At 40.1% G+C, this 26,161-nt stretch overlaps 1 protein-coding gene across 2 annotated transcripts in view; it reads left to right on the top strand.

Moving 5' to 3' along the window:
* The window catches only part of SMAP1 (small ArfGAP 1), a 677,565-nt gene that overhangs the window by 362,170 nt on the left and 289,234 nt on the right, over positions 1–26,161 (top strand). For both annotated transcript variants that reach the window (XM_069235712.1, XM_069235710.1), the window contains one exon: positions 5,209–5,283. In XM_069235712.1, the coding sequence (XP_069091813.1) occupies positions 5,209–5,283 (75 nt within the window). The remainder of the gene's footprint in view (positions 1–5,208; positions 5,284–26,161) is intronic.

Genomic DNA, 26,161 nt, shown 5'->3' with positions numbered 1-26,161 from the left:
GCCCTCTTGGGCACTGGCTCTCTGGTGCCCCCTTCCATCTATTCTTTCTCCTCACCTGTCTCCTGGTCTTCCTGATTCTTTGTTTTGTTTCATACTTAAGTGAAACCCTTTTGCTTCTTCTAAAACAGAGCAAGAGCTAATGGGTTTGCAAATGTATTGCTTGAGGTGTCAGGAGCAGGGATGTTAATTAACGCAGTGTTCAAACTACTTCTTTCATTGACTTGTTAATTCAGGTCATTTGTGATAGATACCCAGGTTGCAACTATGCTGTTGAATTAATGGACAAAAGCAAACAGCTTTTCTTCCCGATAATATCGGTCAACCCTAAGTAGGTTCATAACTTTCCTCTCTTTTACCATATTTTAGTGTTTTTTTATCTCAGTATTTAGTATTCCATAATTCTTATCAGTTGCTTCTTTTAAAGTCATCTCTTCAAATTATTTTTCTAACATTTGTATATCTTCTCTCGGTTTTCATGGATTTTGGATCTGGCTGCTTGATGACTATTTTTTATCATTAATGAGACGCTGTTATGACATTCTTCTCCCACTCTTGTTGCTAATCTTGATCAGTATGATCAAATTTGGGTAATGTTAGTATTCTTAAACCTTGTGGGGCCCTTTTTCTGTCAGGCTGTTTCCTTAGAGTAAGCCTATCCCACCAGGTTGATAAATCTTGCTTCTTCATTCTTTCTATTTTGTGAATTTGTTTCTTAACCTATACTTAGGAATGTTAGTTGATGTGTCAATTAGTTCCTTAGCTAGTTTCTCCCTATTGTCATCAGAAGAAGAGATATTTCGACAGTTGTATTAATGGTGTTGTGGTGATGGGAGAACCACTCAAATGCATCACTATTTTACAGTAGACAGTTGTGGTAACAGCACTCCATCAATTACTTTTACCAAAGTCATGTGATCTAATGCTGCCCACCTCCTGGGTCAACTCTCTCAAAAAGCCCACTAGCATATATCTATATGCAAAGCAGGAGTGACACTCTCCAATTGTATGGGCACCCTCATTCCGTAAGTTCTTTTCTGAGTATGATTTTTATAGTGGTGTCCTGGTATATTTAATTGTATTAATAAACTTGAGTTCATCAACACCATCAAGAATTCCTTTAAAGCATTCTACTTATTTGTTTCTTCACAAACATACTTATCATAATTATACCCAGTGTGCTTTGTTCCAAAGAAAGGTGCTTTTTCAGGGCTTTCAATACATATAGTTAAATATCATTTTTTTTTAAACAATTCAAAGAATGTTACATGTACCTAATGATAGGAGTTCACGTAATTTCTTTAAAATGCCAGTATACCTTGTAGATTGCAATCCTAATATAACAAGATCTTTGAAATGTTGGCATGTATGTTAGGGAAAAATCAAGACTGAGTTAATGATGTTTATCCAGGTTTCTAGGTCTGAAGCAAGAGGGAGGAATGAATACAAAACAAGATTCTTGTTAGTTATGACAACTCTGTCTCACATAAAAACCATTATAAGTGTACCTCCAAAAGAGTGGGTGTAGTACAGTTTACAGTCAAATCGATCGTGTCCTGCAAATAACCCTTATTTCTTTAGTGCAGTTTGTAACAATTCTTGAAATGTATGTAAAGACGATGTGTAGAACTGGATATAGCTATAACCACTGTGAAGCTTATACTAAAAATTTATCATTTTGACAATGCATTGGGTATGTTCTCTAAGCAAAACCCTGATGTGGTGCTCCGCATACTATAAATCGTGCAGCAGTGGAAATGCTAGTTCAGTTGATAGAATAAGCATAACCACGAATGGTACAAATTATCATTGAAAAGTTCCCAGTAAGTGCTGTGGGTATCTAATAATATATGACTGACACAGACTTATCTTTAATGATAGAATATATTAGCCATCCTGCAATCGCTTGCTAATTCATTTTCTAAAGTGTGTCCCCCATGCCCTTCCAGCGTAGTTTTGGATAGTGGTAGGTCTCAATTATGGGGGAATGCAAGGGTGAGATACCACAATATTCTACCAATAGCATGTCTGCTTAGCATATTGTGAGTGTACTAGACATGATTATAAATACATTTTGTTAAATGCTCATGTATCAAATAGGAGTATTGACGGTTCATCAGGAAGGCCCCAATGGGTAATATTCATGATGTAAAATGCTCTTCAAACTGCATATCGGGTGCTTGAGAAATTATGTTCTGAGCATATGCTAAAATGACTTTATACTTGTGTCTAGACACGATATACAAATGTACTACAAGACTTGTGAAAAGGCTTATTTTCTACTTGTTCACAAAACGAAATGCCTTTACTCCCTGCACTCCTGATTTGTCTGCTGATGTTTCCTCAACCATTGCAGAGACTAGATGTCAAAGTAGACAACCTGGCCTGGTCCCTTTCCAGGTGAAGCTGTTTAACGTCGCCGCAGAACTCTCATTCTAGCTGTTGAACTCTTATGTCACACTAATATGCATTTATTCATTTTTGGGCCCAGGCCTGTATGATCTAAGGTCACTCCCAACAAGTCTCAAGTGACAGGTTCAAATGCTTTGCCACCATCTAGACTTAAAGGTACTGTAGGGATCTTTTTCTTAGCTGATTTCTGCACCAGATTAGCGTTTTGGCAGGTCTAATCAGATGCTTCTCTATTTAATAAAGCCAACTTGACCTCAGCCTACCAAATATGGGATCCACCTTTTCAGCTTATTGTCCGTTATCTTAGTGAAGAATCTTACACCTGTATTTAAAAGGGCTGTCAGCCTATAAAAGGTAAAATCTGTCATATTCATTCCTGATTTTGGAGTGAGGGAGATTTCTACATCCCATGTAGAGAGAGAGAGATAGCATCACCCTGCACAAATTGGTTAAATAGGTGTATTGGGGGCTTCCTTGCCCCTGGAAGAAATGTTTTACTCTAGTGTACTGCAATACTCTCTGTCACTGGTGCCTAAGGTTCATTTTTATCTTTTCTGTTGGCTTATGTAACTCTTCAGCCCAATTTGGAGGAAGGTAAGGCAGATGGCAAGAGTCAATGTGTTTTTTGTCATCAGTTTGTGCATCCCTATTGTGTATGGTCATTGGTAGATATGTTTAAAGGCACCTTGCCTATGTTTGCTTTCACTCTTTGTGTGCATAGCCTCTTTGCTAAAACAGTGCCCTCCTTATTACTCTTTTCATTGTATGTTTGGCCAAGATCAAATAAAGTTAAGTCTGCATTATTGGTCCTTATCAGGTTGAGTTAACCCTTAAAGGGTGTGATTTTACATTTATTCACTATTATGGAAGGTTTCTTGCCCTTCATTTCTAAACCTCGTTAAAGTCTTCTGCCTATTTAGTTTCTTGTAGTTTAGCACCTGCTGCTGCGGAGATTGGCTTTCCTTGAGCTACCTCTTTGGAGGTGTCCCAGTTCATTCTTGAAGATGTCTTTCTCCCTGTTGATAAGCAAGTTTACAATTGTTTTACCAATTTCCTCTTTGTTAACAGGATCTCTAAAAAGTACAGCTTCCATTATCTAGTTTATGTTCTCTTTAAAGATTTATTTTAAGATGGCAAACACCTTACCAAAAAAGCAGTTTCTCCCTTGAGGTCTTAAATATGAAAGAAGGCACTTGAGTCTGATTCATGAAGACATTTATAATACCAAATTAGGTGTGCAAATGGTTTGATTTATGTACCTTTTCTAATTCACAAAACGTGAATTTGCACTTCTAGGCTCATTTTCGTAGAAATAAAATTACACCATTATTTTGAAGTAATACTCAAGAGTAAAGATGCTCACAGGGTGAGCTCATGACATGGAAATTTGTTGAGCCTCTGAAGGTATTCACAGACGTTTCCAAGGCCTATCAGGGTGCTGTCAGAGAGTTACGTCTGTCAAGAACTGCAATAAAGTCTTACCCAGGGTGGGGATGCAGACGGCACACACTCAGATTTGTGGGGGATATAGGGAAGCTGTTTTCTTCAAGGACCTTTTCCCAGTGCTGAGAGAAAAAACAAGAAGCATGTGTAAACACTTTTTTGGTAAGTATTAATACAGGCGTAATTGTACACTGTTGTCATTTATTTAGGTGTTACTGGTGTGCTTGTGAACACTTCTGGATAGCTGCCACTGTGTCAGATTAAAAATTAATAATTCCAGAATTTGTAAAGTGCAGCAAATTACCCACGAGGGTCTAAAGGCGTTGAATTGTAGGCACAGGACATTAAGTGATTTGTCCAGAATCACAAGATGTTGTGCTGATGCCGAGACTCGAACCTGGTTCTCCCACCTCCGAAGTTGCAGGTCACGCCGTTACGCCACACTATCTGCTTTCACAAAAGTACTCCTACAATTTTTTCATAATTCTAAAAATTCAGAATTCAACATAAAAATGAGGTATAAATGTACCAATGTAGATCTAAAAATTATGTATTTGTTATTTTTATATTTTTAACGGGCAGCAAATGTCAAGGGTATAGCTTCTAGGCGCAATACGTACATTTGCAAAAAAAAAAAGTTTCTGGTGGTAGCTAGTAATGTTGAAACTAGCCAAGAACACAAGTATACTTGTCGCAAACTGTTTTAAGGAGGGAAGAACGTGAATAGGGAGGTGGGTAAACTTTGCAAGTTAAACATAGATTTTTCCTATCTTTTCGGGAGTGGCGCTAAGCGAAGCACTTTGCCTGTACATATTGCGAGTCTGGGCTCCTTAATATTATGTAACCAATTTAAAAAACAGGTTTTTTTCCCCTTCTTTGATTGCAGCTCATTGGTCTCTGAGGATGTTTTCCTTCTAGGCTGTAGCTCTTTGATGCCTTTGGTTTTAGTGTGCTTTACAAATAATATTCCCTTCCCTATTGTGGTTGACCCAAAATAGTATAAGGTTATTTTTGCTGAACTAATGTATAATTTGTTATATTGCTCTACGATCTCAGATTATTGCTTGTACATTGTTTCATTAGTTGCATTTTGGCCCCTCATGAACTTAAGTATTACTGTGCATTCCCAGGACCCTTCCATTCAACAACCACATAGGCCATCAAATTATTTTTTGCAGATTGCAGAATGAAGTTGTTTAATTTATAGTTCCCTCTGATATTGTGTTTGAAGCAATGTCACATCACTGCCTCTACTACAGTATATTAAAAATGTTTGAAATGTGCTTTGTTTATGGTTACTTTGAATAAAGCTTTTCTAGTACACCTTATTACATTTCCAGCATTTCATTTTTGCAGAAAGAAAAGAAGAAAGAAGACAAAAAAAAAGAAAAAGACATTGATAAGCCATTTAAACCACTGCCAGTTGAAAAGGTACACGTTTTGAATTTTCTTAATGTTGCCTACTTGGAATTGTTTTTAGAAATGTCCTACTCTGGTTTCCCCAACGCGTCCATGTTGTGATGTTTAATGGGCATTTTTAGTAGCAAACCATAATGTTGAAAGAGTCGCCATACTTTAATCATATCTTAATAGTTCACTCGTTGGATTTCCATTTTTATTGATTTTTATTTTTTCGTAATGAGCACCTTGTGTTCTCAAAGCAACATTATTTCAAGTTCCATTATTATAGTAAAATATTGTATGCACTTGAATGAAATACAAAACAATGGTGTTGAAGACGTTGTCTCACAGTTAAATGTTGTGAAGCCGAGTTTAAGAATTGATTTCATGCAGGGTAAGCTGAGCATGTGATAGATAGAATTACATATTACCCTTTCCCCCCAGGAATATGAAGTGGATTGTACCATATTGAGCTTTCACTTGCCTCTCGAATTGTCTTAAATGTTGTACCTGGTGAAAAACGTGTGCTAATACCAACCTTTTTGTTACTGACTGGTGCAGCATTGGGATATAGACGCCCCTTGTCCAAGGGCTTGTTTTCGATTGGTCAAAGTGTAGTAGGCAACCCTTTTAATTTTGCTGATTGCGATGAACACAGTGGTTTCTCATTAAAGAAAATCAAAACTCTTTCAAGGAATGCATTGTAAAATATCGGTACTCTACTGCAATGAAATACAGCTTTTCTCTTTTGCTGAAAACTATTGTTTCTACTGCTTCTGAGAACACAGGTGGTCAACTGAACACCGATGAACACCCACACATTTGTGATTTTTCATTTATTACTCTTCTGCTGCTACCCTGGCTGGGAGTCATCTCACTATAAAGTCCAGTTTTTCTGTGTAGATGTGATAACATCCACAAATCAGTTTACTCTTAATCCATCTATAGCACACTCACTTAGAAGGAACTGTTCCAAGTAGTAAAATAATTTGCATCGCCTTTAACACCCGCAAATTCTATTCCACCTTCCCCTGTGCTACTGATCTACCATTGCTCATTTTTTTGTGGGCATGATTTGCGCCCATTAAAAATAATTTCTTTGCGTCATCGCTTCTGTAATCACCAAAGAAAACTCCTCTTGCTGCTTGTCATGTTCAATTTTTCTCATCTACTGAACTCTGCCCGAGTCCTCTATTATGTTCGCAGTATTACATCTGGATCATAGAAGGACCCTGGTCTTGAAAACTTGCAGAAGCTGTTGATTCAAGCCCCTGAAGTCAGTCTTCAGGTCCAGCATGTTTCTCCATATCTTAAAAACAAACAGTTGTCATCCATTTTCTGAAGAGGCCCTCTCACTATCCTGTAAACACAACCAGTTGTTTTTAGCCTCTGCCGTGACTAAGAGCTTACAGAAAAGAGTCACACTGGCATTAAGTGAATTCATTGAACTTTCCGAGACTCATGTAACTAATTTTAGAACTTCTGTAGCACCAGAGTCCGATTTAGCAACTAAGCTAACTGAAAGCGAGGGCACTAGACTTAATCTGTCTGCAGTGTTCAGCAGAGTCAAAGTCCTCTAGTTAAGCTGTTCCAATAAGGGCTAACATTGAGTACGGTTCTAGCTTCATTACAGTTCTATTTATCTGATCATATAGAATCACCAACACCATTCCGATTCAGCACAGGTTATTTAACTTGTGAGATTCATCAGGTCTCCTTGCTGTAGGATATTAGTTTTTATCTTTGTCAATCATCACTACTTATTTGGTTTTAACGTCATCATGTTTAGTTCTGTATGCACCATACATAGATCTTTTTTCTGGATTGAATGGGGACTTGATCTGGCCAATATCTGCTTCAGAGCTTGAATGGTAGCAGCCAACAGCTGAATGTATGTACATTGATTGAAACCTAATTCTGGCTACAGAGTGTTTTCACCCTTCAAGGTTGATAAAATGAGTAATGCTGGTAGCAGTTAGTATGCTCTATCTACCGTTCTCACCGATACCTCCTTGCGGGTGATAATAGGTTCTACAAATATGGTAATTTGGTTATGTAGTTTGGTGCAAAACAAAATTCTGAACATTTTAACTAGGTTGCCAAAACAATATGATTCAATATCTTGGTCCAGTGTAGTACGTCTTTATTCATAATGGTAAGATTCCTTTTAATAATGTTAGAACTAAGTTAGAAACGAAACATCAGCTATGGTTCTTTTAATAATCATTAGCCATGTTAATTTGTGAGCATTCGCTCTTTGTCGCCTGCGGCTGAGCAGATGTGCCTGAAATGCTGCACTGTGGTCATCATTGGATAGTGCTGTACACACTTAAGCCAATTAATGTGTCTTGTTGAATTTTTTCACTCCCTCTGTTATCCAGTCACTGCACGTTTATTGAAGCATGATAGCCTCCAGGCGTGATAGTTTTATCATGTGGTGAAATGCAAATCTGTCAGAACTGATATTAACCATACAAAGAACGTGTCTGTGCTTGTAATTCCTACTGCATCCTCTAAATTCTTTGAAAATGTGATTAAAATAAAGCGGAGTCTTGGATCTGTTCTTGGATTGTGTTGTATTAAGTTATTCCCTTATAGTTTGCTTGTGAAACGTTTAATATTAAACAGTGTACCCTATGGTGTGGACTTGGCAATTGTTATAAACTTGTTAAAAAGTATATAGAACTTTACACTTCACTCATGCATTCTTCCATAATCTACAGGGTTTATGCGATTGATAGCTTAATAGCATGACACTGCACAATGTCTTCACGCAGGGGAAAAGTGAATTATTTCCGGGGTTCCAGCTGGCCCCAAGCTACCGATTTAGCACATTCCAGTCTTGTCAGATTAGTAGGTCACATCTCCTTTCTTTGTGATGCTGGTCTGCAACACCAAATTAACAAATGGCAATTATGATAAAATGTAACGGTTTTCAGAGCAAATTGAAACCTCTAGGAGCAGCCCGCTTGTGATAGAAGAACCTGGTCCAGTAAGACCCACATAGGACACAGAATTGCATTATTCTGGATGATCTGTAAACGTTTACTTCAAAAGCAGGCAGATTTATTACTTTAATCATTGTGCCATTATATATGACTGTGGACATTATTACAAAAGTATACAGTTTTACTAGTAGTTGTAAATTCTCAGATCAGTAATAGTTTTTAGGTCTTTCATGTCATGATGTTTTGTTACGAAATCTTTAAATCATGTGTAGAGTGACTTTGGCTTCACACAGAAGAGTAAAACTCTCTCAACTCATGATGTTGAATGTTTGCTGTGTCATCCCGCCTTCCAGGTAGTGCTTCCATTCGAATGCATGAGGGACTAGTGTATACCTGAGAAATACACTCCGTCATTATGCAGTTTGTCATATTCAATTCCTTATGCCCTATATGCAATGAGCACATAAAGCTAAGTTATTTTGCTGCTCTTCATAGTGTTAGTTAAGTCATTAGGTCAGGCTCTATTGTTATGCACAACATTTTTGCATGTGGCACAACCAACCAGCATTTGTGAATATCTGTGCTTACATGCATCGGAACATTCACATCAGAACACTTGCCTTTGTCAGTGCTTGTTTAAAATTGTGTTCCTTTATCATTTTAAGTTTACTACTTTCCTTGGAGTTTTGAGGTCTTGGGTCCTATACAATTCAAACCTTGCTGAAAAACGATTGGTCACTGTATGTAGTGGGGTTCGGAGAGTAAGGACTGATTCAAGTTCTTGTGCAGAAACATTGTTGTATTTGGGAGTGGGGCAATCTCTTCATAGTTGTGTCTAGGGGGGAGGAGGAGCTGAAGGGTTCCCTTGAAGAGTGAAGTTCTCAGTTATTTTGCGAAGTGGAGGAACGAGGTGCTGCTTATATTCACCTTCTTAGATTTTTAGTAGTAAACACTTAGGTTTTTTTCACAGAGGACTAATGCTGTTTTTATATGATATACTTGAAAATGAGCAGTGTGTTTATTAGTATTATGAGTCCTGTTGTGCTTATAGTGACAAGTGTTCACTGCAAGGTTCCTGAAAGAATTTCGATACATCTGTACTGAAATGATCGTTGTGCATAGGTTCCAATATATGTTACAATCATTCATATGGTGATGCCTCCTATTGGTGTAGTCAAAGTGGCATTTATGTAGTCTTTGCACTCTTTTCATACGATTCTGGGATTTCCTTCTATCAGTTATTGTTGGTTGGGTGTTTTTCACTAGTAGACATTTGTTAGAGGCCCAGTTTATTAATGGTTTGTGTAAGGAATTGGGTTACTGGTTGAGAAGGGTGGAAGGCCCACTCAGGCAACAACCACGTTCCTTGTCAGGGTGAACAACAAATGTAACTAAGATAACCTGTCCTTAACCCTCTGGTAACTTGGCACAGAGCAATCAGGCTTAACTTAGAGGCAATGTGTAAAGTGTTCATGCAGTACACAAACAATAAGATTGTGAAAATATAACACAAGAAAAATCCCAAACAAATTTATAAAAATAGAGTACATTTCGATGAATAAAATGATACCAGAATGACAAAAATCTAATTACTTGATCCAGAGCTATTCAATTTGAAAGTTTGTAGTTAAAATAGTACCTAAAAGCACAAATTGCCACTTGCGGTCTCTATTTGTGCTAGACTGGTAGGGAAAGCCATACTGAAGAGTTACGTTCTGAGTCTGACACAAAGAGTTCCTTTTGTGGTGGAGGAGGCTGCGAGGAGCAGAGAGAGCATTGTGGATGGTCACTGCTGTAGCATGAAGAGCATTCCCAGCGTCACGGCCGATGTCGCTTTAGCGCAAAGAGCCGACCGGCATCACGGACAGTCATTGCTGAAGCTTCACTCTGGCAATCACTATGGGCAGTCCTTTCTGTAGCCGGGACTGCAGATTTCACATTGACGGTTGTCGCAGGCAGATGCTGTAGTGCAAAGAGCAGGTCTCGTTGGAGCTTAGCAGTGGCATTTACCGTGGGCGTCAGAGTCTTGGGCAAAGCAGCTGGTTTGCGGTCTCGAAGAACCCAAATCTCAGGATTTCACTTTTTCTTGTTTGGGGGATCTCAGATGATGCCAGCCAACGATCCAGGGCCCAGAGGCACTTCTTAGGGATCGGGAGAACACTAGAGCAGGGTTCATGCTGGTCCAGGTCAGCTTGGCAGTTCCAGGGAGGCCTCTGGACCTTATAAGCTCACATTGGAGGTCTGCCAGCTGGCACATGGAGTCACTCAGATTAGCCTAGGATGAACATAAGCAGTTCAATTCTTCCTTTGCAGACAGCAAGGCAGTCCTCGGCAGCAGGGCAGTCCTTCTTCCATAATGTCCACAGGCTCAGGAATGTTCTGAAGAGTCGACCTGAGTGTCAAATATTTATACCTGGTTCCAGCCTTTGTGAATGGAGGGAACACCTTTTCTTACTCCAGCATTTGGTTGTGGAAAGTTCCCTTCCTCTGTCAAGGTTCCACATTCTCTGGGGTGACAGTTAGGCTGGTGGCAGGTTCCTTTGTGTGTGCTGGAAGCAAGCCATATGAAGTGCAAGTGGATCAGGGCACAGCTCCGCCCCAGCCATCCTGCCCACAACTAGTCACCTTTGTGTCTGGAAGCAAAACACAAACCCTAACAGCAGAGCCAATCACAATGTCATGTTATCCAGGACACTGGCAGAAAGCACAAATGATTAAAATAAGAAAATGCCAACTTTTAAAAAGTGACGTTTTCAGAAATGTGACTTGACACAAGACTTTACCATTAAAGAGGATTTTAAACTACAATTCATTTAAGTTGAAACAGTATATCTCTATCTGTTCCCAACTCAAACTTAGCACTTATTAAATATAATAAGTTAACAGTGTTAGCCAACGATAGAGATAGGACTTACAATAGTGAAAACGACTTACTATGTCGTAAAGCCTATGTATAGTGGGTACTATACATAGGCTAGTGAAATGAAGTGTCCTTTGGTAAGCATTTGTATAATGTTAAAAGTGTGTTGGGTGCACATGGTAAGGAATTACTAAAGCATATCAATTGGACGGTTCTATGTTGTATGTCAGCTTTGGGTGATGTTTATCCCATTATGATAGAGGAGTATTCCTCACTCCTGAGCAGTGTTGCTCGCATAGGTGGTGTGGCCGCTTCCTCCCAACTACCCATTCAGAAGTGATATGGAAAATGATTCAACAATTTACCTTTAAAAGGTAACATTTCTATCAGCTTTCACCATTAGACATAAACACAGTACAAGGGAAAGAGGGCAGACTATTCCAAATATATGGACATTACAAGGATACCTTGATAAGATCCCTGTTTCCTCATGTGTGGAAAGTACATTATCCACAAGCAATCTGCACATTATTGATACATGGCATTGGACTACATTGTAGTACATCCAGGATGTGTATTACTTTTAACTTATGCATTTCCTGGTTATGGCTGTGCTTGCTGCGTTATGCAGATTTGTGAAATGATAGTTCAGTAAACCAATTAAAAATGTTAAGTTTAGAGAGGGATTTATCACACAGATATTTGAAACGAATAACAACTTTATTCTGGTCAGCACTTGTAGAAAAGTATGCTTAATGCTCTGTTTTCCCCAAAACCATGCTACATTTCTTGGTTTTCAGTTGAATGTCAATTCATATTATGAATATATACGATTGAAAGCACCATACACCTGCACAAATTAAGTTCTTACCAGCATCACAGGTGGCCCAGTACTCCCAAAGTCTTGAAATCATTTGTCAAATTAATTCATCGATGTTGGTCAGTGTTGAGAGAAACGTATGGCTTTAAACAGACTTTTATTCTGGTCCTCGATTTCAGCTCCAATTGGCTCCCTTGAAAGTTTCTTGATCCAAGGACTCCACACTCTTAACTGGATTAAAGACACTCCTCACAAATCATGTTAAAGATGCATTTCGCTATACTCCAGCACTGCCTTGTCTGTAGATTACGAATCTTTATTGTCTATACATCGCTTGACTGTCTGCATAACCTGATGCCAATATATAAAATTTAAAGATGTGTTTCACCTAACCAACCAGCTGCTTCTCTGATTCTTTTTATTCGACAGCTACATCAGTAAAGTCTACCTTAATCGGAGCCATTTGCAAAATAGTTCTTCATAATTGTCTTCCAGTGATAAAACAAACTGTTTTATTTTCGGTACTGGGTAAAGAAAATTCCTTTGCTATCATTTGCCACTTTACACAGCGTACATTGGAGTGGAGATTCAGTTCTTCCCTTCAAGAGTTAATATAGTCTCTGAAACGTCTGATCAAATTATGTTGGAAGGATACAACTCTGATGCAGTTTGGAACCTCTACCACCCCCTGTGTAAGGGGGCTTAGGTTGATAATTTTACCCTGCCCTGCTTACCAATTGATGAAACATTTATAGCTCATGAAGGAAGTTATTTCAGTGTCTCAGTTACAGTACTGAGTGGACAGGGTGCTGGGACTTAAATGGCAGTTTAAAGTTTCAAGTGTAGACCTAATATTCAGCTTGGAGGCCCCAAGCCTATGAAGTAAGGAATATAAAGGAAAAAATAAGTACGAACCAAGTGTGAAACAGCTGGAGAGCAAAGCAGATTAATATGCAGTTGCGAAGTTACTGAATGCCTCTTCTTAAACAAAAATAAAATGAAAATAATTTCTGTATGAAATTCTACTAACTCCCCACATATATTGAATTTATTATCTTAGTTACTAATTGGGAGTGCAATTTACTAATTGAGGGCTAGTTTATGATGCCTCTCCCAATTGCCTAGTTTCATAAGCCTATATTTGTGTTAATTACTAGACATGCCAAAAGTAGTTTTAGCTTGGTGAGTAGACATAAGAGGAGACTTTCTTCATTTTCTGGTTGCCTGTGTTCTATGATAGTGGTATAGACAATACATGGATAGGATGAAAAATACAATTGTAGAGAAAGATGAGGCTTTGGGGAGATTGCCGTATGCATATAAAAAAATCATGTATTCTCAAAGACCTAGCCTTCACATATTTTCATGCTGTTAGTCTCGTAGTCTGGGGAGTTCTCTCCAGAGTTTAAATAATTAAGTTAACATATCTGTTTGTTGCCCAAGGCAAGGACCAATGCAATCTAGAAACCCTAAATAATAAATGAATGACCTATGTTTAGAACTCAGAGACAGAGATCTGATGTTAGCAGAGAAACTAGTCAACGCCCGCCTATCCCACTTCCTTGAGGAAAACAACACACTCGACCCCTCACAATCCGGGTTCCTCAAAAACCACAGCACGGAAACCACACTCATCGCATGTACTGATGACATCAGAACCAGAATCGACAAGGGCGAGACTGACGCACTCATCCTCCTTGACCTCTCTGCGGCCTTTTACACTGTCTGTCACCACACACTCCACACACGCCTCCACAACACAGGAATTCGACACAAAGCCCTAGACTGGCTCACCTCATTCCTCACCGATAGAACCCAAAAAGTCTGCCTCCCACCCTTCCACTCTACTGCTACCAAAATCATCTGCGTAGTCCCCCAAGGATCCTATCTCAGCCCCACTCTCTTCAACATGTACATGACCCCTCTCGCCAACATCCTCCGTCCACACGGAATCACCATCTTCTCCTACGCAGATGACACCCAACTCATCATCTCCCTCACCCGCAACCCCACCACCGCCAAAACCAACCTCCATGCTGCACTCCTTGACACCGTCCCCTGGATGACAACAAACCACCTCAAGCTCAACTCCAACAAAACAGAAATCATCATCTTCGGCCCCAACAAAACCATATGGGACGACTCCTGGTGGCCCTAGGCCCCGCAAACCACACACGCAACCTCGGCATCATCCGAGACCCCTCCCTCTCCATGACCCAGCAAATCAACGCAGTCACCTCATCCTGTTTCCACCACTCCGCACACTGAAAAAACCTTCAAATGGATTCCCACAGAGACCAGGAAGACCGTCACACACGCACTCATCAGCAGCAGACTAGACTACGATAACGCTCTCTACGCCGGCACCACACTCAAACTCAAACACAAACTCCAGAGAATCCAGAACACAGCTGCACGCCTCATCCTGGACCTTCCCTGCCACAAACACATCACACCACACCTCAAATCCCTTCACTGGCTCCCCATAGACAAGAGGATCACCTTCAAGATCCTCATCCAGGCACACAAATCCCTCCACAACACCGGCCCAACCTACCTCAACGAAAAAGTGAACTTCCACACGCCACCTCTGATCTGCTGACCTCGCACTAGCCACAATCCCCCGCATCCAACGCACCCCTACTGGAGGCAGGTCCTTCTCCTACTCCGCCCCCAAGACCTGGAACTCCCTCCCCACCAACCTTCACAAAACCCAAGACCTCCTGCTTTTCAGAAAAAAACTCAAGACATGGCTGTTCGAACAGTGACCCCTTTTCCCCCTCCATTAACCGCCCTCCCCCCCCCACCTTGAGACCCTCATGGGTGAGTAGCGCACTCAATAAATTCTTTTGATTGATAGATAGATGTTAGGCTTTGTGTGTTTGTTTGAATCATAGAGCTATCTGTAATTCATATACACTAAAAAGACAAGATACGTTTATCAGTACCATTGTAAGAAGTGGATACTCATCCCGGTCTGAATGGAAAAGGTATGTTTTCGCTTTTCCATTCCTCTTTGAATGACATATGGTTACAAATAGCAGAGACCTAGGAGATTTTAAGCAATAGGTTAATGGATTTAGTGGCCCTCAAGCATGTATGCTACGCCCTTAGATACTAAGGCCTTTACTGAATCTTTGCCCTAAAAGAACTGGTTGAGTTGCTGTTCTGCTCTGTTTCCGACTGAGAGGAAACAAAATGAAAGGAATGCAAAGAATGCAGCACTCTTATTCTAAGTAATACATTTATTAAGGCACTTCCTAAGTTTAATGAACAACAAAAATTAACATGAGCTTTTATTTTAAATGCAGCAAAAATAAGAATTAAAAATGTATCACCAAGGGACTTGACACCGACTTCATCCCTTTGCCTGCCAACTTCAGGTCGTGGAAACCTGGACAACCGAAACAGAAGAAAGACTAATCTGCAGTGGGATTTCTTTTCTGGGCAAGGCATCCCTTCCCAGAGGAGTTCCGTCTTTCTCCAGTTGTCAAGCTTCCCCACCTTATATACTTTAAACAAACATAAGAGGAAGGTTCTAAACCCCCTCACCCCCCCAACCATTCAAGTAAGTCGTTGTTCAAATGCTGGCTGTATCTGGTCAGTGTTAAAAGAACATGCTAGAGACTGGCCAGATCCCAAAGTGTTTTTCCCAGATTGAGCTGTACCCTGCTCCACCATAACATTCTCAGCCTTTTACATCCTATCTCTACTACTCCTCCACGTTATGTTCCTGTCCTTGGTGAGAAAAGAATGAAAAGCACATTAACAAGCTGTGTGCAGAAAAATACCTGCGCCACCAATGTGATGGTATTTGAAGCTAAGCTAAGCACAAAATGGAGTCAGTGGTCAAGATGGAGCCGGTTGTTAAATACAGATAACAATACAGTTTCTAAATTAAATATTTAAACAGATTGCTTTTTGTGCAACAGGCCCATTATAACAACCCAGGATACCCAGTTGACTTAATTTTTTTTGCACAACAAAAAGGTCAGCTAAAGTAGGCTTTAAGCTGTTGCATAGCAGTTTGCAAATGACTGAAGGACTTGGCAAGAGCTCTGCCAAAAATGATGCAGGTCCTATGGATTGGGTGCAGAGTTTGTGAACAGCAGACTATATCAATCTCAAGGTATTACAAATGTATTAAGTTTGACAAGAACAGCATAACTAGCAGGCAGTGATTTATAGCTCAAGTGTTTTTGTTTGTTCCATATTCCGTGTAGAGGGCTTTAAGGTAGAGTTAGGCCTGTGTTTTTTATTAAATAAGTCATAGGGCCTTGTGACATAGCATGACGTAGCTCAGTGCTCAAGTAATCAAGTGGGATGTAAAACATACAAACTCCTCTCGGGCAAAATTTGGATGGTATGTTGAGGACTGCAGGGAGCTCATAACATCCTGAGACATCACGTCAGCTGCCTTAATGATTGCATTAGAGGAGGATGATTCTCAGGTTTGCTCCAAGTTATTCTCCAGCGGTACTGCTTTTGCATATACTCATCTCCTTGGCTGGCCATGCCTCTTTTTAGTAGATACGGATATGAAATGCTATTCACTGCACAGTTTCTAGAAGCAACTCAGTCCTGTTGCACAAAAGCTTCCTCCTGGTTGTCTCTCAGGTCATCAGTGATAAATGTGGGAAATATGTGACTTTAGGGGGCTGGCTGGAAGGTAAGCAATACAACCCTCTTGGTGCATACATTGCAGCACAACTACCTACACTCATTCTCAATGGCCTAAAAACAGTCTTCCTGGGATTACTGCTAGGTATGATCGTTATGGAGGGGGGTTTCAATGCTGTTTTAGACCACAGTTAAACTTGACTGGGCCTGGAGTGACAGAAACCAAGTGAGAGCGCTGTACTGGCCAAGTGGATATCCTCCATGGAGGTTGTGCGATGTGTGGCATGTATGACACAACTACATTAAAGAATACAGCCACATCTCAGCTGTGATGAAACCATGTCTAGAATTGACTTCGTATTCCTTCCTGCAGCAGATGTGCTGTACACAATGGCAGCAAATATCCTGCTTCGTGAAATTTCAGATCATTCTCCAATCACAATTAAAATCTGGACCCACCAAGAAGGGCTGTCACCCAGTGTGTCATATAAATGTTTTGTACCTAGTTTACTCGCAATGTTCAAAATTTCCAATGCAAGAGCTAAAAGCTTATTTTGAAATCAACATAGACACTTTGGGACTCCCCAAGTACGCTCTGGGTGGCAGTGAAGGCTACCATGAGTGGCATGGGAAAAGCATTCCTTAAAGAGAATGAAAAATCCAGCAGGCAGCCCACCTGATGTTAGAGCCCTTCAATTCAAGTGTAAGTAACTCTTCGCACATGAAGAGAGGATCCAGTGTCAGTTGGAGACCAGTAGGGCATCCCTGAAACAAATAGAGGAAACTCAATAGTGTAGAAGTATGAAGGGAGAGACAAGCCTGGGAAGTTGCTTTATTGGTTGGCCTCCAGTGTGATCCCTGCAATAGTGACGCTAGCAGGGAAACAAGTGAGCGTAGCGATAGAAATTGCATCTATCTTTACCATTTACTACCAAAACCTGTGTGCAGGACAAGAGCTTTATGTGAGAATTCCTCCCATCATAGTGACAATCTCCCCCTCAGATCCTGTGTACTGTAGTTGGAGACATCATGGAAGAACCTATTATGGTGGAGGAGATAGGCAGCCATCAATTACATGAAGCAAGGTAAAACAGCTGCACCAGACTGGTTCCGCCTTGAATATTATCACAAATTTAAGGTACCCTGTCGCCTCACTTATTGCACGTGTACAAAGAAGCCTTAGAGAGGGCTGCTCCCCCCTCCCCCTAAACTGAAGGTGGCCTCATTTGTGGTCATTCATTAATCTTGACCCCTAGCCCCCAAACAATGCCCCTTCCTCTGTCTGATCTACCTGATAAACTCAGAAATCAAGATCTACACTGCAGCAGTGGCCAACAGACTCCTGCAGGTGATTACTTCACTTGTTCTGTCCACCCACAGCAATGCAGATTTATCCCCAAATCTTGCACCCAGCACTTCATTTGTAGGGCACGTATCTCTGGCACTGCACACTCATGGTGTTAGACTTCGAAAGAGCCGTTGACTCTTGTTTACTGGTCTTTTCTGAGCATAGTACTGGTATTAATGCAGTCTGGGCCCTACTTTCTCTTTTGTTAAATCTGTATATGTTCAACCCTAAGAACAGGTGAGAGTGAACTGTACGCTAGCACCCTGATACGTAGAGGGACTAGCCAGGGTTGCCCTTTGTTGCCACTCTTTTGTGCCCTTGCAATATAACTGCTGGCATTGTGGAGCAGATGTGGTGCTCATGTGTGGCGTTTCCAGTGTTATGGTGAAATGGAGGACTGTATTGCGCTGTATACAATACATGGATTACCACACAGTGCCTATTGATGAGCCTTAACCACTCCTCTGCCTACCCCTCATTGTTGGCCAAGATGTAGAAGGACCTAGACAGACGGTCTGCGATCTTCCACTCAACATTCTGGGCAGAGTAACTCTTTTAAAAAAGATGGTCTTGCTGATGTTTCTCTATGCACTACGGAATTTCTTTTTAATGATTACTGCAGCTGGTTAATGGACCAAATAGCCATGGTGCAATCTTTCCTACAGGCGAATCAGCCCCTGCATTGCATTTAACAAATGCACCCAACCTATTTAACATGGAGGCATTAGTATGACTGGCCTCCGCCTGTAATTCTGGGCTTCACAAATTCTGGTGTTAAATGATTGGCTATATGGTAGGTGAGTGGATCCAGCATTTTGGGACAAAATCTCCCTGTTTGGCTGAAGCAACATTGTGGGACCCTTGTATGGGACCCTCTCCCAGGCTCATTCCCAAAGCCAACTAGGCTGGTCCTGCTGGCCTAGTGCTCAGTGCTGCGCATTATTCAGACTAAAAACTTACACTTGAGATATCCTTTATCAAGCAAAGTGGCTGACTGGAAGGGTTTGAGTGGTGGGATCTTATCAGGATTTTGATACTGGAAGACCTCTGGCAAGATGCACAAATGAAGTTGTTGTGGAATCTTCTCACCAAATTTGACCTCCACAGAAACCAATTATATAAGTACGTTCAGCTCTGAAACACATTAGCCGGTCAACAAACTTCCCTGACTAAACCTCCAGAGTATACTCTACTGGAAGTCAAAGGGGCCGTTGTCCTGCTGGGGAGGGAGTGGGGGATATAATGTTTTTACAGTTCCTTAATTATCAACTCCCTGGACCTGCTTCTGATGCTTAAGGACCAGTGGGAAACCTGGGCCGACCCCTTAGAGAAAAGTGAGTGGAGGGATGCTAAAATGGCTCTGCACAAGCTTATTTCCTCATGGCTCCTCTCATATGGTTAATCTATTTGCATACTACCTACTTTACCACTAAAAAGCTATGGTGAGCAGGTAAGATTCCCCTCGCTCACTTGCTTCCAATGTAAAGACCGTGTCTGTAACTTTTTCCGTATGGTTTGTAGTTGCCCTGTCATGGTTAAGTACTATTAATGAAGAGAACAATAGTACCTAGCAGGGAAATGCCTACCTTAACTTCCTCAGTAACCACATAAAACCATCGAAGAGATTGGTTTTGGCAAAAGAAGATCAATTTTATTCAATTTCTTTTTTTCAAAAAGGAAAAAGCAATCAGAATTCGACTTTTCTCTTTAGACAATTTACTATAATAAGGTGCTTCCAATAGTGCAGTGACGCAGTGAGTGAAGTGAGTTTAAATGTGTTATACAACAAATATTTATACAAGGATAGTAACTGATGTGGATAGACTAGTTGTTAAATTAAACTCTGAAGATAGAGTAACATGTTCCAAATCAAATTAGGTTTCCACCCCATAAAATTATTCATAAAGGATCATCGTCAGAATGAATGGGATTCATTATTAAGATACTTCCCTCCAGATAGTTAATTTGCTATCGTTATAGCAACTTTTTCAACAATATTCTTAATCTTACAAAGTGTGCACTACGGCTGTGACTGCATTCTTGGAAGAGCGAATTCCCAGTGAGTTGAACAGTAGTTTTAGTCAAAGTCTTCCCTCAAATGTCAATGCGGGGCATGTACAAGCAGTGTATTCAATGTAACTGCATAGTCTGCATTTCCTTCTAACACTGGTGTTGCACCATTTAAGAGTTAGGTCTAAGTTGGGCAGACCTCCAAGATGGTATAGCATAAATTTGTTTTTTGTTGCTTTTGAAAAACATGCTCAAATAGGCATGGCTAGTAAATTCAGGCAAGCTGTTAACAACTGTCCTTCCATGTGTACACTTTGTCAGTTCCAGTTTATATTCACACAGTGACAGTCTCCGCATATTTTTAGTGAGGACTTTTTTTTAATTGCTTTAAGTAACACGGGTGTTCCATAGTCACGTTATTTGCAGTGATGTTTCAAGCAAACAACATTAAGGTAAGTTCTTCCCCGAGCTCACAATTTTAAACCAAAGGAGGGGTTGATTGTGTCATATTGTGCTAATCAAAGTTTAAAGCACAGTTTCAGAAAGGCCCCTGTATGGGCCATTTTTCACTTGCTTAATCAAAACTTTAGGCAGATTTGTGCTGTGGAGGTGTGTCGCTGTAGGCAGGAAATCTCCCTTAGGCAGTCGAAATCAGCTTGTCCAGAAGTGTTGCCTCTTTCTCGCAGCACTTCTGACTCATAGTTGAGTGTAAGGAGTAATTTTGCCGGGTTGACTATCAACATTGGCAGCAGTGTTGAACCCCATAGTCGTTTATACAGCGGGCAGAGTGCAAAGAGCAGGGAGGAATTCTCTATTGTTATGAGGGAGAAATGATCTCATGGTGTTTGTATACTGGTTCTTTTGATACTTGAAAACCACTCAAATCCCAATTGCCTGTGTTTATATTTTCTTACATATGATCATAATTTTGGTGTTGGTAATATTTACTGGCAGCTTTTTGATGATGCATTATCCATGCAATGAATTCAACAAACGCTGCAAACCTGTCCTTGTCTTACTCACTATAAGAATGCCACCTGCATAAAGAAGACATGCTATTAGCTAACAGCCTATCTTTGGGGTGTGAACAGAGGCTTTGTCTAATGTCATGGAAAGGTCTGCTAGAAAGATGATGACCAGCAGTTGTGCAAAAACGCAACCCCGTTTCAAGCCTTTGGTAGTATAAATCTTTTTGCAATACTGTACTGCCATCCCCAATTGTGATGCAGAGCCATGTGTTAGAATATTAGCAGAATGATACCTCTTCCAAGGATCGGTGGGATGCTCATTCTTGGTAATTGATCCCATAGAGAACCTCTAGGGACCAAATCAACAATCGGAGATAAAGTAGTAATCAATCCATCATGATTTTGTTGATTAACAAGGATTGGGCCATTTGGTTGGAAAGTATGCAGATTCCTGCTCAAAACCCTGTTTAATTCATCGGCACCATTTTGTGCTCGGTGTGCTAGAGCTCCAGGTCTTTCAGTAGTAGTCCCCCAAGTAAGTGGCTTCTTTGTTGAGCAGGGAGATTTGTTGTTAGTTGGCTGTTAGTGATCTCCCCCTTGAATATAGGGTCAACTATTGCCTCACACCAACAATCAGGCACTTGCTCAGTTATTAATATGTGATTAAAGAGGGACATTCATTTTTCTGACCAGAACTTAGAATTGGTTTTAAATAACACTTGGGGAAGACCATTTGGCCCATGGTGCCTTCATTATGGCCTTTCTTTCTTTATTATTTTGTCTACTTGGGACCCCGTATATAATGCTTAGACCTGAATTGGCTGTGGATCCATTGGCAATGGGCTCTGTTGAAGCCGATGAAAGTGCTCTGATGTGTGTTCTTAGTAGATTCTTTATTGATGTTCTCAGAGTCTTTTTCTTTGTAACTTGGAGAGGTAATTGAACCAGTCATTTTCACGAATGTTGGAGTTGTTTGCTTCTGTTTCTCCCTTTTCCAAATTATTTATTGTGCACCAGAATTCCTTTGGGTTCCTTTCCTTATTGATGTGAGAAAGCCTTAGCCAGAAATTGTCGTAATGTTCTATTTTAGCTGCCCAGATTGCTTTTTTTATGCATTTGTCACAATACTTTCACCTGAAAAAAAACGAATAACCCACTTTATGACACTGATGAAATTCCGTACAGGAACCCATACAGTCACGTAAAAGTAGACAGAGTGGCACTAAATCTACTTTTAGAATCAGTGTTTAATGTAATCATTCTTTCTGATTCAATCATTTGAAGGAAATGGTCATCTCAAATTGATTTATTTCCAAGTGATGTACGACCAAGTGCTTATGGTGGTCGAGCCTTCAATATGCAGATTACTTTGGAACAGAAATTGTATTTCTAAACAGAATTAATGTGGACAATATCTGTTGCCAAGAAGGGAATTGAACTCCTGAGGTGGTTGTATCAAGGAAAATTCAAGTTGGTGTTAATGCCAGATACCCCACAATTGGGAGCAATTTTACAAGCTGAAGGTGTTGGCACTCCATTCCTCCATGACATCTCAAGTAAAATGTATATTTCTACAATTGAACTAAATAATGAGTACAGTGAGATAAACTGAGGATTTCATCATGTTCATTTTTTTTTTCTTTAGGGAGATGGTAGAGGGTATTTCACATGAGTAAAGAGAACAAATATTTCTCACACTTCCATCATATGTGCACAGTAACCTCTATAGAATGGTTTTGTCATTGTGTTCTGATGGAATCGTAAAACACACATTCCTCTCTCTGAATTTCACTGTTTGTGCTTGCTAAGGGAGAAAAGGGAATGTCTGGATGTGTATTACCTCGGAGAAGTCAATGAGACTTTTAGCTGGACAGTCTTCCTTTGCCACACATTGAGGAGGTAGTTAACAGGCTCATTTATACGGAAATGTTCTCTGAACTAGATATACATTCTCCAATTCATCAGGCTGAGTTAGCAACAGTGTGTCAGTACCTCACTGCTTTCATCATGCATAATGGGCTATTTCAGTTATATTGGATGCTCTTTTGGCTGACAGCTGTGGATTCCATCTTTTAAAGACTGGTTGCCTCTCGGTTTACAGATCTCGAAGCGGGAGTTGGTTTCCAAGATGATGTGCTGGTCTTTGAGAGGGCTAAGTTATCTTATAAAGTAACATTGGAAAAGGTATTGCATATACTAAGTGTAGAAAGAACTAAGCTCAATAAGGAAAACGTGTGTGAACATGTAGAGCATTTGAGGCATCTGATTTCTACTCCAGGCACTTCACTGTTATCCTATTTTGATGCAGCCTTTACACAGACGAAGGCCCATCAGGAAAAGGACGAATTGAGGTCTTTTGTTTTTTTTAATTATCTGAGTTCTGTATTAAATATATGCAAGGATGCTGGTTTGCTCCAGATGGATGGTGTGAAAAAAGTAATGTTTGAGTTTACATCCATGGTGTTGCGAGACCCAGAAAATGTCTACTTAGTAATAAAGAATAAACTCGGCTTGCATATGGGCTGTCAGTACATTTTGTTGTTCTGTGTGGGCTAGATAGTTTTCTTTGCAAACGGATCACCAGCTGTTAATTAATATTTTCAGTGGAACTTTGAGAAACATGCAAACTGTGTGAGTCTGTAGGATGGGTACAAAATTATTTTCGGTTGACATGCCAAGAAGGATGCCTTATGTAGGACCTTCAACTGTTTGAATTAGAGATTGGAAGAATCTTCAGGCGATAAGGAATGTTTTGGGGGTACTAGTGACTTAAATGTCATCTCTAAAGTTACAGAGTTGTATATTTCTCATGTGTAATGATGTGATGTGTTGGCTGCTGATTCTTCTTCAGACAAGGTTGTGAAGTGCATAATTGATAGTTGACTCAGAGAAATTGCCCTTCCAGGGTCTCTCATCATTTTGGAAGGTCTGTTCTGAATTATCGCTTTAAAATGGTGTACTTTGTGGAGGAGGAAACGTTATTCCTCCTCTCTGCTAGGGGAAAATTATTGATATTGTGTATGCTCTGTATTGATGGTATGGAGTTGTATATTGCCATGGCTATGAAAGATAAGAGTTGGTTGCAGTTTACTAGCAACCATTATAGTAAACTTTCTCCTCCATCAGATAAGCCATGGTGCAAGTTAGCAATAGTTTTCTTATGGCCTTTTCACACTTTCCCTAGGCACTGCAGTTAAGATGTGGTCTTTCTAAACTATTTTTCAATGGGTGGAAGTTTAATTCGCTGCTGAACCTGATATGACACAATGTTTTAAAGCATTTACAAAGAGCAGACTATCACCCATAGCGATATCCTGGTGCTGAGCCAGGGAACAATAAAAACAGAAACATAACCCATAAGTAACAAAAAATATCATACCCAGACAAAGAAAACGTTTTGTAGCCGTACCACTCAGATTATTAGAGCTCTTTAATGTGATCTGGGTGTTGTCAGTTTACCAAAAGTGGTCAAATCTTGTGCATGGATTAAATCAGCAGCAGGGCCATGGATAGAATGAACTAAAGTGGAAATGGAATTGGTTCATGGGGGAAATAGGGTGCATTGCAGATGAATAAACCCACTCTAATTTACAAAGATCTGTCTGCTAAAGAATGTTAGAAACACTCCCAAGCATAGCCTTCAGTACCAAGTTCTCTCAGCCAATTAAGAAGAATCAGATGGTTCATGGTATTGAAGGATGCTGAAAGGTCTATTAGAATCAATGCAGCTGGAATGTTTACCGCTCACACTTCTACCAGTCATCTAGCATAGAAACCTCCAACATTTCTGTGATGCCCCTTCGCAGAAACCCTCTTACGTGGGTACATTGATTTGTTAGTCTATACAAATGCCAGGCACTGATGAAAAACAGATCATTACAAAAATGTTGTACTTGTGATATGTACTTTATGATGTAGTTGTGGAGTTCATTACAAATATTTTCCCTACAGGAGGTGTTTCCTTTGGAGTTGTTTTCTGATAATAGATGACAGGTGCCCTCTGATAAAATGGTGTGATTTCTTGCTAGTTTTAGAGATGGCTTTGAGAGAGCAAACCTGGACCCTCAAGACTTCCCAGGCCTCAAAAACATCTACTCGCCCAGTGGCTATGGTGACGAGTTGTCAAAGAACAGGTGTTCTGTTCCCTCAGAAAGTGATGGAGCAATAAAGACGCCTTTAAATCTTGTTCTTATGTCACATTTGCTCTTTGTTCAGAGTCGGAGGTCAAAAGTTATTTTTTTTTCTTACAATTAATGTTCAATCTGACTGTAGAGTTCCGGGGTTTTGTAAGATGGAACTGCCTGACCTGCTAAACAAAGAGTGAAATGCAAGGCTGTAGGGTGTCAGTTTTTTCCTAACATACAACATTTTAATAACTCAACTGTACAAACATTTAAAAATATATTTCAGTAGTTGTGAAAGTCCATTTTGATACTTGTGTGATGAAAACATATTTTACTAGGATGAAAACAAATCAGAAGACTTTATTTGGTGATGTGCAAATGATACATATGTTTTCTGAAATCTAGTTTTCACAGATTATTGTTAATACACTATACAGTTTTATCAGTAAAGCTGCAAGTTAATGTGAAGGTTTTTGGACTATATTTGGAAATGCCTGCAAATGACAGTGTGCTAACACACCATGCTTTAGTAATATATTTATTAAAAGTGAGTGTTCATACATAAACTGCAAAACACTTCTGCTCTGTTGGCAGTGCCATTAGTAAACTAAGAAGTAGAGATAATGGGTACCCTGTATGTGGGCTAGCTTCTTATTGTACATTGACCAAATGTTTAGTCCATTTCATCAAACAAAAGAGGATTTTTTGTACAGCAGAAATGCTGAACTCACATATTTAAAGGCACACTCATGTGAGAAAGAAAAAGGCAAGTTTAAAATAAAATATTTTCCTAGGATCACACAAGTTGTGACCCGTTTACAGGTCAAGTACATTACAGATATGTAGATTATTAGAGTTACATGACCAGCAAGGCTAGTAACATTTTAGATTTTTCGAGGCCTGTCCCCGCAGTTAAAGACCTATAGCAAACAACCCATTCCTATGCAAGGTTATGAAAAGAGCAGCCTTCGCCCAGATCTCACAGTTCATTGCAGAAAACTCCTTACTTTCCGACTTCCAGGTGGGATTCCGGCCAGGAGGAGGTAATGGATCAGTCTTAATCTCTTTCTGTAACGACCTTTTAACAAAGTACACCGGAATGAGGTTGCTGCATTACTTCTCTTGGGCCTTTCAGCTGCCTTCAAGTTAAGCACTCATGACAAACGAATCCCAACACTCAAGGAAGCATGGAACCCATGGAATTATTCAA

This window comes from Pleurodeles waltl, chromosome 5, assembly GCF_031143425.1.
Source record: "Pleurodeles waltl isolate 20211129_DDA chromosome 5, aPleWal1.hap1.20221129, whole genome shotgun sequence".
Taxonomy (NCBI): Eukaryota; Metazoa; Chordata; class Amphibia; order Caudata; family Salamandridae; genus Pleurodeles; species Pleurodeles waltl.
Note: the sequence above shows the minus strand (reverse complement) of the source record. Positions and strands in the feature narration are given on the sequence as shown.